The sequence below is a fragment of the Danio aesculapii genome, chromosome 19 (assembly GCF_903798145.1).
Source record: "Danio aesculapii chromosome 19, fDanAes4.1, whole genome shotgun sequence".
Taxonomy (NCBI): Eukaryota; Metazoa; Chordata; class Actinopteri; order Cypriniformes; family Danionidae; genus Danio; species Danio aesculapii.
In genome coordinates this window covers 24,197,739-24,212,880 of record NC_079453.1, presented here as the reverse complement: position 1 = coordinate 24,212,880, position 15,142 = coordinate 24,197,739, and the positions used below count along the sequence as shown (strand labels likewise).

The window sequence follows — 15,142 nt, the reverse complement described above, 5'->3', positions numbered from 1 at the left end:
TGGAGACATTGGAGATATATCGGTTCAAATGGGTTTTGCAATGTCAGCAAAAAAAGGTGGCAGTGCAGAGATGATTCCCCTCTATTAATATCCCATTTCTGTAGAATATGGTTATCATCTATAAATGGTGTTGATGCCATCACCCTCCCAGAAGTCTTAAATGTCATGCATATGCAACAATTAGTGCGTTTCTAGTTTAGTTGTGGAGGAAGGAGAACAATGAGTTTCATTAGCAACTGCTATAAGCATGAGTGTAAATGTAGTGCTGCAGGGAAGGCATATACTTGCATGAGTTGTGTTTTAGCAATTCTGCTTCAGTCGTCAAGAGGTTAATGGGTTACAATTTAGTATTATTAAAGACATATACTGTAAAATCAAGCAGTCTAATTCATTAAATTGAGTTCTTTTCACTCATATTTTAATGAAAGTTCATTGTACTTGAAGTCAAATTTGATATAAACTGGTGGTGTTAACCTAACCTGTCAGCTTTCTAGTTCCCAGCATACTTTCTATCAGACTGTAAGAGTAAACTAAATATTGAAATTAAGTGTTATTGTGTGCGTTTTTTGCACAATATTTACACTGTATATACACTGTAAAATTAAGCAGTGTAATTCATTTAATAAAATGACTTCCTTTCACTCATATTTTAATGAAAGTTCATTTTACTTGAACTAAAATTTGACATAAACTGGCGGTCTTAACCTAACCTGTCAGCTTTCTAGTTCCCAGCATGCTTTGTGTCAGGCTGTAAAAGTAAATTAAATATTGAAACGAAATGTTATTCTGTGTGTTTTTGCACAATACTTACACAAAGTGCCATTAATTAGGGATTTACAGACATTTCTGATGAAATAGGTTGGGTTATCACTGTGGCGAAATGTAGAGTCTGTAGTTTGGTTGAGGATGGACTGAAAAAATATTAAAGTCAACATGAAATCAAAATGTACTCTTCTTAATTTTAATATGTACAGTGCTCAGCATATATGAGTACACCCCATTTTAAATAAGGAATATTTGTATCTATTTCTCAGTGAATAGAGATAATATATTATCGTGCATTTAAACAAAACAGATTTATTGAATCATATTGATTAAAATAATATTTTAATGACCGAACATCTTTAGAAATAGAAATATAATACATTTAAATACATCCAAAATATAGGAAAAAATAAACTACAACCTACAAAATTTCAACAAAATTTTATACATTTTTTTGTTTCTCTTGAATTTTGCTCTTTGTTAAATTTGTATTTAATATTTTTCTATAACATAAATTTGGGTGTATTAATTTTCAACTGTTATCGTAAGTTATTTTGTTAGATAAGCTGCAGATTTGACTTCAGTACTGACTAATCTAATGCATATGCACAAATATAATAATGTAAAGCTTCCTATAGAAAATATACATTTAAATGAGAGATTTGTGAGGGGTGTATTGATATATGCTGAGCACTGTATAAAGTAGTATTTGTTATAAACCATGTATCTGTGCACTTCGTTATATTGTAAAATTGTATTTGCCCTCATAAACTTTAATCCAATTCCACAACCCCAATCCCTCTCCCTCGAAATGACTTTTCATCACTTTCTGGTCACATGGAATTCCTTTAGTGTGGGGCTATCAGTCCGTGTCTTGTTTCTGCTCTGAACTTGTCCATTTATCAAATTTCCTTCATTTTGTTACCAATGCCCATCTTTTAACAATCCAATTAGTTCCCCCCAAAAATGTAATGATGCACTGGCTATGGAGTCTATGTAGGGCCGTATATACTTGCAACATAAAAGAAAGTTTTGCAAACAAAAAATAAAGTATTGAGCAAAAAATTGTAAAATAATGCAAATCTCAAAAAATAGCGAAGGGAAAATTGAGTTTTGAGAAATAAAAAGGATTTTTTCTAACAAATATAAAGAACTGCAAATAAAAATCAAGTAGTGCAAAAAAAAATTATATTTGCAATTTAAAAAAAATATATACATATATTTGCAAAATATTTTTTTCCAGTGTTGCCTTTGCAAAACATCTCAATCTCTCAAGTCAATTGCAAAGCTCATTTTGATTTGCTTTTCAGTCAGCCGTGAGTTTGCAATAGTGTTTTCTTTTTGCACTTTACATTTCTGTGCGTTTCACTTTATGGCCTTAGTTTGACAAGGGGGCGGGGTCACAGGAACTGGGGCATGTATGGAATGCCCGAATCTGCCTCCTATGAAGCGACGTCCTCAGCTGGAGACATCGTGGCACAAAGGAAATCAGCCATGAATCGCTGTCATAAATCTAATCTAGATTAAGTAAAATACCTGAATGCTTTGTTTTTTAGGGGAAGTTTAAATCGTCAAACAGTAAATCTCACAAATCAAAATATGCATTTCAATTGACGAGAGGTTTTGTAAAGGCAATACTGGAAAAAATATTTAGCAAATATATGAATATTAAAAAAAATAGCAAATATATAATTTTTTTGCACTACTTTGATTTTTATTTGCAGTTCTTTTTTTGTTTGCAAAATTCCTTTTTATTTCATTCATTCATTCATTTTCTTGTCGGCTTAGTCCCTTTATTAATCCGGGGTCGCCACAGCGGAATGAACCGCCAACTTATCCAGCATTTGTTTTATGCAGTGGATGCCCTTCCAGCCGCAACCCATCTCTGGAGAAAAATCTACACACACTCATTCACACACATACACTACGGACAATTTACAATTTGCAGAGAACATGCAAACGCCAACTGACCCAGCCGAGGCTCGAACCAGCGACCTTCTTGCTGTGAGGCGACAGCATTACCTACTGCGCCACTGCGTCGCCCCCCCCCCCCCCCCCCCCCACCCTTTTTTATTTCTCAAAACTCAATTTTCCCTTTGCTATTTTTTGGAGATTTGCATTATGTTTCACAATTTTTTTGCTCAATACTGCAAAACTTTCTTTTATGTTGCAAATATATGTGGCCCTAGATTGACTCCATAACCGGCCTACAATTTTCTCTAATTCCATGACCTCTTCAAGTGGACATACATCACGAAAGTGGAAAAAATTACAATCTTAACTGTCCAACTGTTTCATGGAGACTTTATCACTGTATATAATGCATGATCCATAACAATAATAATGCAAGTTTATAAAATGAGTCTCCCTGATTAACACAAACTCCTGCTAACTAATATTAATCATAACTATTTGACTTAATGTGCAAACTGAACAAAAAAGTTTATTCAATTTTTCAGTGTTTATGGGAATAGTACAACAGAAAAAATGTAAAACATGACTAATTCGGATCACAAATTCAGTTAAGAAGATCATTTAAGTCAGAAAAACTTCAACGATCTAAGTAAATGTGACTCAACAGAAGTAAGCAATACTTAATATGTTAATAAATAAGATTACTGCGCTGGTAAATAAAGTTAAGATTACTCAATTGAACAACAAGTTTGCAAAATTGAATTAAAGGAAATTCACAAATTAGTTCAGTTGGCATTTCTGTGTGGAGTTTGCATGTTCTCTCCATGTTCGCGTGGGTTTCCTCCGGGTGCTCTGGTTCCCCCCACAAGTTTAAAGACATGTGGTATAGGTGAACTGGGTAAGCAGCTGGAAGAGCATCCACTGCATAAAACATATGCTGGATAAGTTGGCGGTTCATTCCACTGTGGCGACCCCAGATTAATAAAGGGACTAAGGCGAAAAGAAAATGAATGAATGGATGATATTAAACATATAAACTGAGTTTATAATTCTGATTCTACCTCAAACTACAACCATAACCATTTCTTAAAATCGCGGTTACAAATGCAGTATCGAAAGTAGTTCATATGGTGTATTGCAGCTTATGGTGTATTGCCTTATGTGGCAATATATGATAGTTTTGTGTGAGGTAACACCAGAATTTAAGCAGTCAAGGGGTTAGTTCACCCAAAAATAAAAATTCTGTTATTAACCTACATGCTGTTCCAGTCCCATAAGACTACGTTTATTTTATTTTATCTGAGAACTCTCTCATGTTTCATACATGGCAACACTTCCCAACTTATATAAAGTCCAGAAAAATACCAACAAATATCCTTAAAACACACCTAATGCCTTCAGTAGTTCATCGTAACATTAAGCTACGAGAATACTTTTGTGTGCACATAAAACAGACTAAAACAGTTTCTTTCTCTCAGTGTCAGTATATTGAGCATGTTCAGGAGCTCTGGGCAGTTATTTATAGCACTTTTTTAAACATTCATGTCCAACAATGGAATTCCCAGTAAAAACTATATTTTTATACATCTTTAAATAATTTTGAATTAATCTTTCATTTTTACGCCAATTATGTCACGTCCTGTGCTTCTTAGTTTTGTAGTTAAAGGGATAGTTCACCCAAAGATGAAAATCTGTGAAATGGTAAAACATCTCTTTAGATTTTGTCTCAATTTATTTTTTATATCAGAAAGTTTGCTAATGTAGTTTGAAGATCTTGATCTTGTTTGCCTTTGAGAGAATTAATGTGATCTGGTAAAAAGAGCAGTGTAATGCAGTCGAAGGTCACTGCTGCTGCATGCTGAGATCAAAGCTGATGCCAGAGGGAGCTGGCAGATGCCAACAACAACAAAAAAGGTTAAGAAGTGTGCAGGATTAGGCTCTGTGACCTAAGCGATGCTTGCAGGTGTGTGTGTGTGCGCGCACACAGGTGGAGCTTTTCAGAAACACATGCTGCGTTCATGTCCTCCAGAGTTGAGATTTATGAGTTGGCAAGTTGTAATTGACGTCAGTCACATTCAAGTCACTTTGGTTAGAACAAGATGGCGATGTAAAAAAACGAATGCTAGTTTTAACTCTACAACAGCAAAAAAATTAACAAACAATGTACATCTCCATCCTTATGTTATTGCTTTTTCAGTTATTATCAAACAATTATTTAATCAATATATCTTCCTCTTTAACTGCACAAAAATATCAGATGTATAGATGTGGATGTAAAAATGTGAATGTAGATGACAAATAATAAAGATCATTTCAACAAATTTTCACTCAATACAGATTGATCCATTGCACTTCATTCTTACAAGTGCTCAGGATAAATTAATAATTTGAAAAAAGTATTTGTATCTATTCTATCAGTGAAAATAAGCTATAATTTTGGTGCTTTTAGACAACATTGTTTTATCAAACAGTTATAGTTAGAGTTTAGTCACCTAACATATTTAGATATAGAAAGATAATCCATTTAAGTTCAAATGAGTTATAGCAAACAAAATTACAAACTACAAAATTTTAACAAAATGTTCTATTTTCTCTTGATTTTTCCTTATTAAAGGGGTGGTCCACTATGATATCATGTTTTAAACTTTAGTGGATGTGTAATTTACCTGTGTGCACATAAACAACATCTCTGAATGTAATACGCATAAAGGTCAATGCAATGAGAGACATTGGCTTTTACAGAGTTAGCTTAGCAAAGCCTACAGCAAACAAAGTTTGAGGACTACAAAAAAAATACATCCAGGTTAATAAGATCATAAAGCCTTCAGTTTACAAAACAGGAAAGGGTTAATAGCAACGTTAATAGCAGAGAAAGTACCTTTCAAATGCTGCTATTTCCACAGAGCTTGTTCTGTTTCTGTATTTGGGCTTCCAAGGGTCACGACACAAAGAGAGAAGTGCTTACAGTTTAAATTTGATTCCAGAAATTATAAATAAAAATATATCTGTGCACGGCAAAAAGCTTCTCCTCAAAGAAGGAGCAGTTCCAGCAAAAAAAGTAGTTGTGGATTGTGAGCCAGAACCTGTAAGTAATTTAACTTTTTTAAAAACTGCAGGCATCAGAGCAACCAGGAAGTCATTTTCATGTAAGCTAAAATTAGGATATGATATGTGAAAAAATAACAAAATTAAAAAAAATTTTGCAAGTGAAGTATTAAGAGTGAAGAGGCTTAGTCCCTTATTTATCAGGGGTTGCCACATTGGAATGAACCGGCAACTATTTCAGCATATTTTATGCAGCGGAAGCCCTTCCAGCCGTCATCCAGTACTGGGAAATGCCTATACACTCTCACATTCACATATGCACTCATACACTACTGATAATTTTGTTTACCCAATTCACCTGTACCGCATGTCTTTGGACTGTGGGGAAAACCGGAGCACACGGAGGAAACCCACATGAACACAGGGAGAACATGCAAACTCCACACAGAAATGCCAACTGGCCTAGCTAGGACTCGAACCAGTAACCTTCTTGCTGTGAGGTGACAGTGCTAACCACAGAGCTACCATGCCAGACCATTATTTTCATACAATATCTTTTAAAAATCACATGTTAAATGTGAAGTTTTTGCTATAAAGTCATGCAGTAAATGTCATGCTTTAGAGAAGTACACAGATTAAATAAAATGATGGCAGAATTTGGCTGAATAAAAACAATGTTTAGTTATTCAGTTAGTCTATTATAACCAGCTTTATTATGATTATTTCAATAAAGAATGATACTTAATGAAGGTTTTTGTATTGCCACTTTATTGATCTCACAGGAAATAAAATCTAATTTCAAGCAAATTGCACTACAAGATTACAATATCTCCTCTGTGCCCTTTGTTTACAGTCTGCGGATCTTCAGAACTGTATTAGATAATTTTGTTTTTTAATGTAATTTACACAGTATTTCAATTAAATTCACTAGTACTGCTGCTAATAAGGACTAATAAACATCTACAAAATGTAGTGTCATGAATGGTACATAGCATTCAATAGAAAACGCTGAAAAAAGACAACGCCAATATATCTTGGAACAAGTATTCAAGCTGCTTCATTAAATTCTGCATGGCCACTCATATCCCAATAACATATTCAGGATCTCTCCATTTTGACAACCTCATTTCACACACTGTGCACATCTGATATTACCTCACTGCATGACTGAAAAATGTAATGATGGAATGGTTTGGGACTGTGTGTTTGTGCTCTCTGAAGACTGACTGCTACATCGTGACTTTGATATAATGGAATAATCAAATGCGGCGTTAGAGCGGCGGTGCATGTGAACAGAAGGGTTTTGTTCTTACCTCTGAAGTCAGGTCATTATCTAATGCTCTATAGATAGCACACAGGTGAAGTCTGGCGGCTAAAGTCCCTTTGATCCTTCTTCAAGTAAGCAAACACACACACTCGCATGCATGCAGGAGCCCTAAAGAATCACAGCACACTTCAGGACAGCAGACTCTCAATGCAAATGCGCATGTTAAATCATTATTCGGAGCAATTGTGAAACTGGAAGATTATGGTCTGGTTTTGATCTAAAACTGCAGCAGAGGAGCGTGAATGAATGCTGAGGATCCTATATGAAATAATGTTACATATGGCTTATTATTTTTACCATACAGATAATCAGCTCTAAATGAGAATATTTAGAAGATTTCTGAATAAATGTTAGAATACACAACATAGAATATTTCACATCCTAAAAAATATACTTGGCAAGTTTAAGAAAGCACTTGCCTTATGTGGCAAAAGCATCTTTATAAAACTAATAAGTCTGATACTAAAAGTGGTGTTAATTTATAAAGTAACTGAAGTAATGCCATAAAATCTATTTTAATTTCATTGGAACATTTAAAAACATTTAAAAATAGAAAATATTTGACTCAGTATTGTTTACTGAGTATTGAGTATTGTTAAACTTACCTAAAAAAAAATTTTTGTTACATTAAAATAAATTAAAAGCAAAAGGGAAAGCTCGTACAGTTCTTAATAGATTAACCCAGTGGGTACCTTAATGTCAAAATAGCATCAATAAAATGACAATCGATTTGATTTCAAATGACTTCATAGATGTCTAAATAACATCAAACTGACATCTAACACTCCGTTAAAAAAGCTTCATTTTGACGCCAATGTTAGATGTCACTTCGATGTTTTGAAATCAAGGTAGTTTACATGCATTGTGATGATACAAAACCCATTGGAATTTAAAGGGCACCTATTGTACCCTTTTTTCAAGCATTGAGATAAATCTTTTGCATCTCAGAGTGTGTCTGTAAAGTTTCAGCTTAAAACACCCATCAGATTTATTATACCTTTTTTAAATCTGAGAAATTTGAGCTGTTATAACATAGTAGCTGTTTTTGTTGCCTGTGCCTTTATTGCGAATGAGCTGGTTCTCCCCACCCACCATTCCTACGTGCGTGTCAAAGCCATAGCCTTCACATAGACCACTAGGGGTGTCAAAATTAATTGTTTCTTCGATGCACCACGATGCAGATGTGGATAATTTGGTATCAGTTCTGTAATAATCATAACCGCTTATTATGGCCTGACGTCATTTATCTTATATGCGCTGTGTCGCCGTAGCTTACTATGGTGAGGGAGACGAGTGTGAGCATTTACAACGCTCCAGCTACTTAAAAACTGAGAAACTGCACAATTTCACTGCGTGTGTGTTTGCTGGGCAGTCTTTCACTGACACTGAACAGCAGAAGCCCCTATTTCACTGCGATTGAAAGAATGAAAGTAAACTTCATTTCTCTCTCTCATTGTGGCCGGCTGCGTGACTTTTCCTCTTCTCTCGGCTGTTACACTTCTGGATACAGACACGAGTGCGTGTCTGCAGAGTTTTCTCCACCGGGCCTATCATGGATCAGCTGTGATCGCTGCTGCAGTGTTGTCACAGAGAGCTGAACAGATCTTTTAATCCCAGTTGCTTTGCGCACGTCCTGTCTTGTTTATATGCTTATACGCGTTACTACAGAGACATGTTAATACGAGGCTGTCAATCAAATCGGTGGGCGGGGGAAATGGCACTCCTACATCACATTGCGGTGGGTCTCAAAATGGGAGGGATTTGGATCCTATTTTAACATCAGGAAATAAAAGAAAGAGACTTATTGTGTTTATATCACCCCAATATGACTGTGGACACACTATACTTACACACAGTTCTGTCCAAACAGCTTACAAAAGATGATTTTCATCAAAGGTGCCCTTTAAGGTTTTGGATTAATAAAACTTCTCATATATTATAATACTTTTTGTGCCATTATTTGTCGTCAAAAAGGCATCAATGTTTGATGTCAAATGGACGTCAAGATTTTGACATCATATCGATTTGCATTTTTTATGTTGTTTTTTGACATCAAGGTGCCCGCTGGTTTACTGTAGTATATACATGTACATATTCAATATTAAATCCACAGATTGGCTCTTGCTAGTATTAAAAAATACATTCAAATAACAAGTGTTTTACCTTGTAGCTACTTTATTTTACCAGTGCACTAATGACTTCATGAAAGCCTGAAACTGATGAAAGTATAGATTTCTTTGAGATCAGTGAAATGCATATTTCTGATTGATCCTGGAAAAATACACATCACTGTACCTTTATTGTGCTTGAGTACCATATTCACCCTGATTTATCTTGAGTTTACTGAAATAAAGTTTTCACACATTTGTTTTTAGAATAATTATCTACAATACCTTCCTCCTGTCAGCTAAGAACTGGAAGAACTGGAAGCCGAGGGGACAATCCACACAGGTTTCCTAAAATGGACAACAGAAGATGACATATTCAACATTAAAGTGTTTATTTTAAATTCTGTCATCATCCACTCACCCTTCTGTTGGTCCAGATCTATTTAGGTTTCTTTCTTCGGATGAACACAGAAGATTGTGAACATCTACTATGGTAGTTGTATCTTTTCTACTATGGAAGTCAATGTTACAGGTTTTTTTTAAAGATCTTCATTTGTGTTAAGCAAAAGAAAGAAAGAAAGAAAGAAAGTCATAAATTTGGAACTACTTGGGAGTGAGTTCATTTAAACTTTTGTGTGAAAAACGCCTTTAATACAAGGATCTAAGTCTGCACAATATATCGTTTCAGCATCGTTATCACAATGTATGTGTGAGAATACATGAGATTTAAGGAGCTATTGCAAAATATAACCAACATCTGCTAAACATAAACTGTATCATCTGCATCTGTTTTAAAGGCATTTCAAGAGAGTTTAAAGCATTCGGACACAAAAAAAGTACATTTGTAACTGTAATGAAAAATAATTTTACTGAATTATTAATACAAGAAAGTGTTATCTGTTACCGTGTTATTTTAAATTTCATTATTCAATTTCTGCACCCGAATACGGTTTGACTCTGGAGAACCAAAGAGCACTGGATTTTCTTTGCAGTATTGTAATTCTTTCTTGCTTGTAATTTGTTTTATATACATGATTCACACCCTTACAAAATCACCCCTATCAATTTGAATGATTTCTTTCCAAACAGATCCATCTGGTGAAATTGTATTCATTTCGCAAAATTGATCGCAGAAAAACAACATATCGCAATGTCAGATTTTTACAGTATTGTGCAGCCCTACAAGGATCCATCTTGTCTTGTAGCTATCAATGGTTCAGGCTGCTGGTGGTCGTTTTTAAAATAAATTTTTGCCATATTCACAGTCCCAACTAGGCATCATTTACTGTAAGCCTACTTCTGTTGCTCACAACTATTTTTATCCATTTATCACCACAGTGTTCCCATTGTTTGATACTTCCAGTGGTTGAATGCGCTTTCACAAAGCTCAAATCATCTCAATCTGGTTTCTTGAACATGACAGTGATTTCTTTATCCTCAAACAGCCTCCACAGTCACAAGAACCTAATCCAATAGAGCAGCATTTGGCTGTACTGGAACGACAGATTCAAGTATAGATAAACAACTGACAAATCTGCGGCAAATGAGTAAGACTATCGTGTCAATCAAAGCAAAATCCTAAATTTCCAATACCTTGTCGAACCTTTGATATGAGGAAAAAGCGATTCTGTAGGCAAAGTGGTGCAACGGGTGCAACTCTCACAAGAGGCCGGTGAGATTTCTAGCGTCTACCGCCATCTTCTGGCCATTCGTGTAAACAATCATTTAACTACAGTAAGTTGTGTTTGTTTTGCTTTGTGTCCTTTTTAAAATATAATTTTAGTATAACTGTATTATTTAGTCTAGTGAAATCGAGTTGAAAATAAAATCAAAAGTAAAGTCTTTCACATCAGTTGTACTACCCGAAACATAAAGCTTACTTTAATTTAACTAATTTAGCATTTAATAATAATTAAATAATAGTAGTAATAATAATAAAATTATCATTGACATTATTATATTCAAAGAGCATAGAAGTTATTTGTTTTAATTAGCTAATACATTTAAAGACTTTTATCTTGACATGTTGAAACGTTTTATTTATCGCAAAAATATGATTATTACGGCAAAGTTAAGATTTATTAACGTCAGATGAAGATTAAAATATATAAAAGTGTTTTATCTAAAGTCGCCGCCGTTTTCTTCCAAAATTTATTTGACTTACACGTCGCAAATAATTTATTTTGATTATTTTTAGTCAGGCATCAGCGCGTCCTGAGGGGATGACGCAGTATTGTTGGGTCCTTTTTCACAGCGCAGGAAATTGAAAGTAAAAATCACTACTAGTCCACTTGAACTCGTACACATTTCACTGCTAAATCAGTTATAAACAGTTTTTAAAATGTTCATTTCATCGGGGGATGCTGCTCCTTCTTTTAAAGGCTTTACTTTGATACTGGTAAGCTTTTAAGCTTCATCATCATGACACATGCGGGTTTCTGTAGGCTGCAGTTATCAAACGCTGAGCATTGAGGTAGAACGTTAAGTTAGTTGGTTTTATACTCACACATTCGTTTAGTGACAACGTGTGACACGGTCCAGGTATTGTTTATCATGCTACTTTCAATATTCGGTCGGATATAGCATGCAAATATGACTTCAAAACAACATTAGCACTATCTGATTGACTCTGAACAATGTTGTATTTTGATAATCTTTGGCTGCTAATAGGGTTTTCCTATTTTGAGTTGTTTTTCTGAAAATATAATATGAAGTGTGAATATAAACCAACTTTACCTCAATACACTGAGCTACATATGACAGTAATTCCTCATATTCTCACAGCCTGCAGTATCTGTTGGAAATGTGGGCCAGCTCGCCGTGGATCTGCTCATCTCAACGCTAAATATGCCCAGAGTGGGATATTTCCACACAGACTGTCTCATTCCTATGGCTGGAAACAACCCATACGCCTCATCCACCGAAGATGCTGCTCAGCTCAGCACCAGCGCAGAAGGTAATGATGGAGATTATACCTTTAAAGTACACATGAAATCAAAACAAGCACTATTGATTTTGTTAGCTCACATTGCTAGTTTTCATCTGTGCATGTCATTTAAGAAAGAGAAAATGCTTATTAATCTTTAATTGAAATCTGAAAATACACTTCCTGTTTGCTGTCAGTTAAATTCTCAGATTACATCTGTATGACAGTATTGTGCATGGCTAACATACTCAACCACGCCCCTCCAGCTACCAGTTTTGACAGCTTTGACAACAAACAGAAATGGCGAGGGGGAAGAGTCTGTTAGGTTGTAATTACTCTCCAAAAACTCTTTTCTCGATCTTTCTGAATGAAAGATCTACTTTACTACATCCAATCAGCCCACAGTATGAAAAACAAGCCACGCCCACTGTTTTCTCACTAAATATATTGATTTCCCTAGGAACTGCGTCATAATACAAAAAATAAAAAATGGTCGCAGCTTCCGGTTCTTGCAAACTTTAGTGAAACTTCTGCTGCATTACTCGTCTTCCTGTTGTTCCAAAACTGTTTGAGTATCTTTTTTTCTGATGAACACAAAAGAAGATGTTTTGAAGAAGGATGAAAATCGGTAACTATTGACTTCCATAGTATTCGTGTTTCCTACTATGGATGTCAGTGGTTACTGGTTTCTTTCTTTGTGGTCATCAGAAGAAAGAAACTCAAACAATGATGAAGATGAGTAAATGATAAATGACAATATTAAATTTGGGTGAACTTTTTATCTTGTAACTTAAATCCATGAGTATAAGCCGGTGCTCTTACTCCAACAGTTGTTGCATTAGTGATGTTGTGAATTTGTTTTTGTGCAGTGTATTCTCACAGTGACTTAAAGCTGGCTGTGCTGCAGATAAGAGCACCCATCATCCAGGTTAGTGGTGTGTGTTTATACAACAAGTGTACAGGTGCTATAAAAGGCACAATATGTAATATTTTTGTTCATTAAAATATAGAGGTGTTATATATTTTGATCACTTAATTACTTACATTATAACAATTGTTTTAAAGAATGTTCAAATTCTGAGAAATCAGGATTTTAACTATAGTGACATACAGTTGCAGTCAGAATTATTACCCCCCTGTTTATTTTTTTCTTCAATTTCTGTTTAATGGAGTGAAGATTTTTTTTCAACACATTTCTAAACATAATAGTTTTAATAACTCATTTCTAATAACTGATTTATTTTGTCTTTGGCATGATGACAGTAAATAATATTTGACTAGATATTTTTCAAGACACTTCTATACAGCTTAAAGTGACATTTAAAGGCTTAATTAGGTTAACTAGGCAGGTTATGGTAATTAGGCAAGTTATTGTATAACGATGGGTTTGTTCTGTAGACTATCGACAAAAAATATAGCTTTAAGGGGCTAATAATTGTGACCTTAAAATAGTTTTTAAAATATTAAGAACTGCTTTTTTCTAGCCAAAATAAAACAAATAAGACTTTCTCCAGAAGAAAAAATAATATCAGAGATACTGATATCAGAGAACATTTCTTTGCTCTATTGAACACAAAAGCAGATACTTTAATGCAAGCTGAAAACCTGTAACCGGTGACTTCCATAGTAGAAAAACACAAACACTTTGGAAATCAATGGTTACACGTTTTCAGCATTCTTCAAAATATCTGCTTTTGTATTCAGCAGAAGAAAGAAACTCAAAACAGGTTTGGAACAAGTAAAGGTTGGAAGAATGATAACAGAATGTTATTTTTTGGGTGAATCCCTTTAAAACTGTTGTATAAATTATACAATATAATTTATAAATAATGATACTAATATAAATACTATGAACCTGTAAATATTTAGTCAATATTGCATTACTTAATTGTTACTCACTCACCAAAGTGCTGTACTGTCAGATGTCTTGTTAAATTGTATTTAAATTAATTTTCATTTAAATCTCTCTGATGACACAATTGATAATTGAAAAAAATGGCAAATTTCAGCTAGTATATACTGTAAAACCTGACAATTTATCAGTCGACTGCTAATACAGTGAGTTTCACAGTGAGATTTGCACATAACTTTTTTTTTTCTTATCTTAGACAAAAGTGAAATCATTCCGAAAGCTGATGGTCTCCTGGATCAAGAGCAGTGGATTCCTCAGAACTGTGCTGCTGTCCAGTGCTCATGCTTATCAGAGAGATGACCAACAGCTTCATGGGTATTAAAAATGCTTATGACAGATGCACAGCATGTTTTGTACATGATGTAAATGAATGCCAAATATGCGTGGTGCAGCATTTGGAACACTAAAGCTGTATAATAAGCACTAAAACTGTATTATCGAACATCATGGGATTTATTTTAAGGAAAGAGCTTTACTTTAAAATGTTTCAAATTCTATGCATTTTTTATTCAACAGAATGTTCTAAAAACAGAATGAATGTATAAGTCAGGGGTGCTCAACCCTCTTCCTGGAGATCAACCTTCCTGCAGATTTCAGTTGCAACCCATATCAAACACACCTGCCTGTAGTTATCAAGTGAAGCTGTGGTCCCACTAGAGTTTGAGCTTGCGAAATTCTGTAGTACAGCGCTGCGAAAAGGGTCAGGGGTTAAACAAGATGATTAGACATTTAAGAAAGCGAGCGATTGCTCCATGTTTTACATTTCTGTCCAGAGAGTTTGTTTTGCTCCTCGATTGGTCTCACAAAGTCAAATGATGCGATTTCGCAGGTCAGAGTTCACCAAGCTTGTGCGAAACTTGTTTCAGGAGCTTGCGTTTTCTGCTGCATTCACGTGCATATGAATGGAAGTCTATGGGGAGAAAAGTCCAGTGTGACCGTGGCTCGATGTTCACGTCCTAATTAATTGGATCTGGGGTGTTTGATCAGGGTTGGAGCTGAACTTTGCAGGAAGGTAGATCTCCAGGAAGAGGGTTGAGCAGCCCTGATTTAAGGCATTCATTTTACAGGACAACAGTGTTTTGATTTTTGAAAAAGGGTTTAAGATGCAAGTTTTTGTAAACCGTTATGCTATTGTTTCTGTGTAA

General features: G+C 34.9%; 2 protein-coding genes across 3 annotated transcripts in view; one reads left to right on the top strand and one right to left on the bottom strand.

The window, feature by feature from the left end:
• Positions 1–7,127, bottom strand: part of ncaldb (neurocalcin delta b) — a 39,753-nt gene extending 32,626 nt beyond the window's left edge. For both annotated transcript variants that reach the window (XM_056480044.1, XM_056480042.1), the window contains exon 1: positions 7,038–7,127. The gene's annotated coding sequence lies outside the window, so the exon portion shown is untranslated. The remainder of the gene's footprint in view (positions 1–7,037) is intronic.
• Positions 7,128–11,400: 4,273 nt separating this feature from the next.
• Positions 11,401–15,142, top strand: part of psmg2 (proteasome (prosome, macropain) assembly chaperone 2) — a 7,761-nt gene continuing 4,019 nt past the window's right edge. The window contains exons 1-4 of the mRNA XM_056480067.1: positions 11,401–11,557; positions 11,944–12,115; positions 12,955–13,013; positions 14,194–14,312. Coding sequence (XP_056336042.1) covers positions 11,501–11,557; positions 11,944–12,115; positions 12,955–13,013; positions 14,194–14,312 — 407 coding nt within the window. The 5' untranslated portion in view covers positions 11,401–11,500. The remainder of the gene's footprint in view (positions 11,558–11,943; positions 12,116–12,954; positions 13,014–14,193; positions 14,313–15,142) is intronic.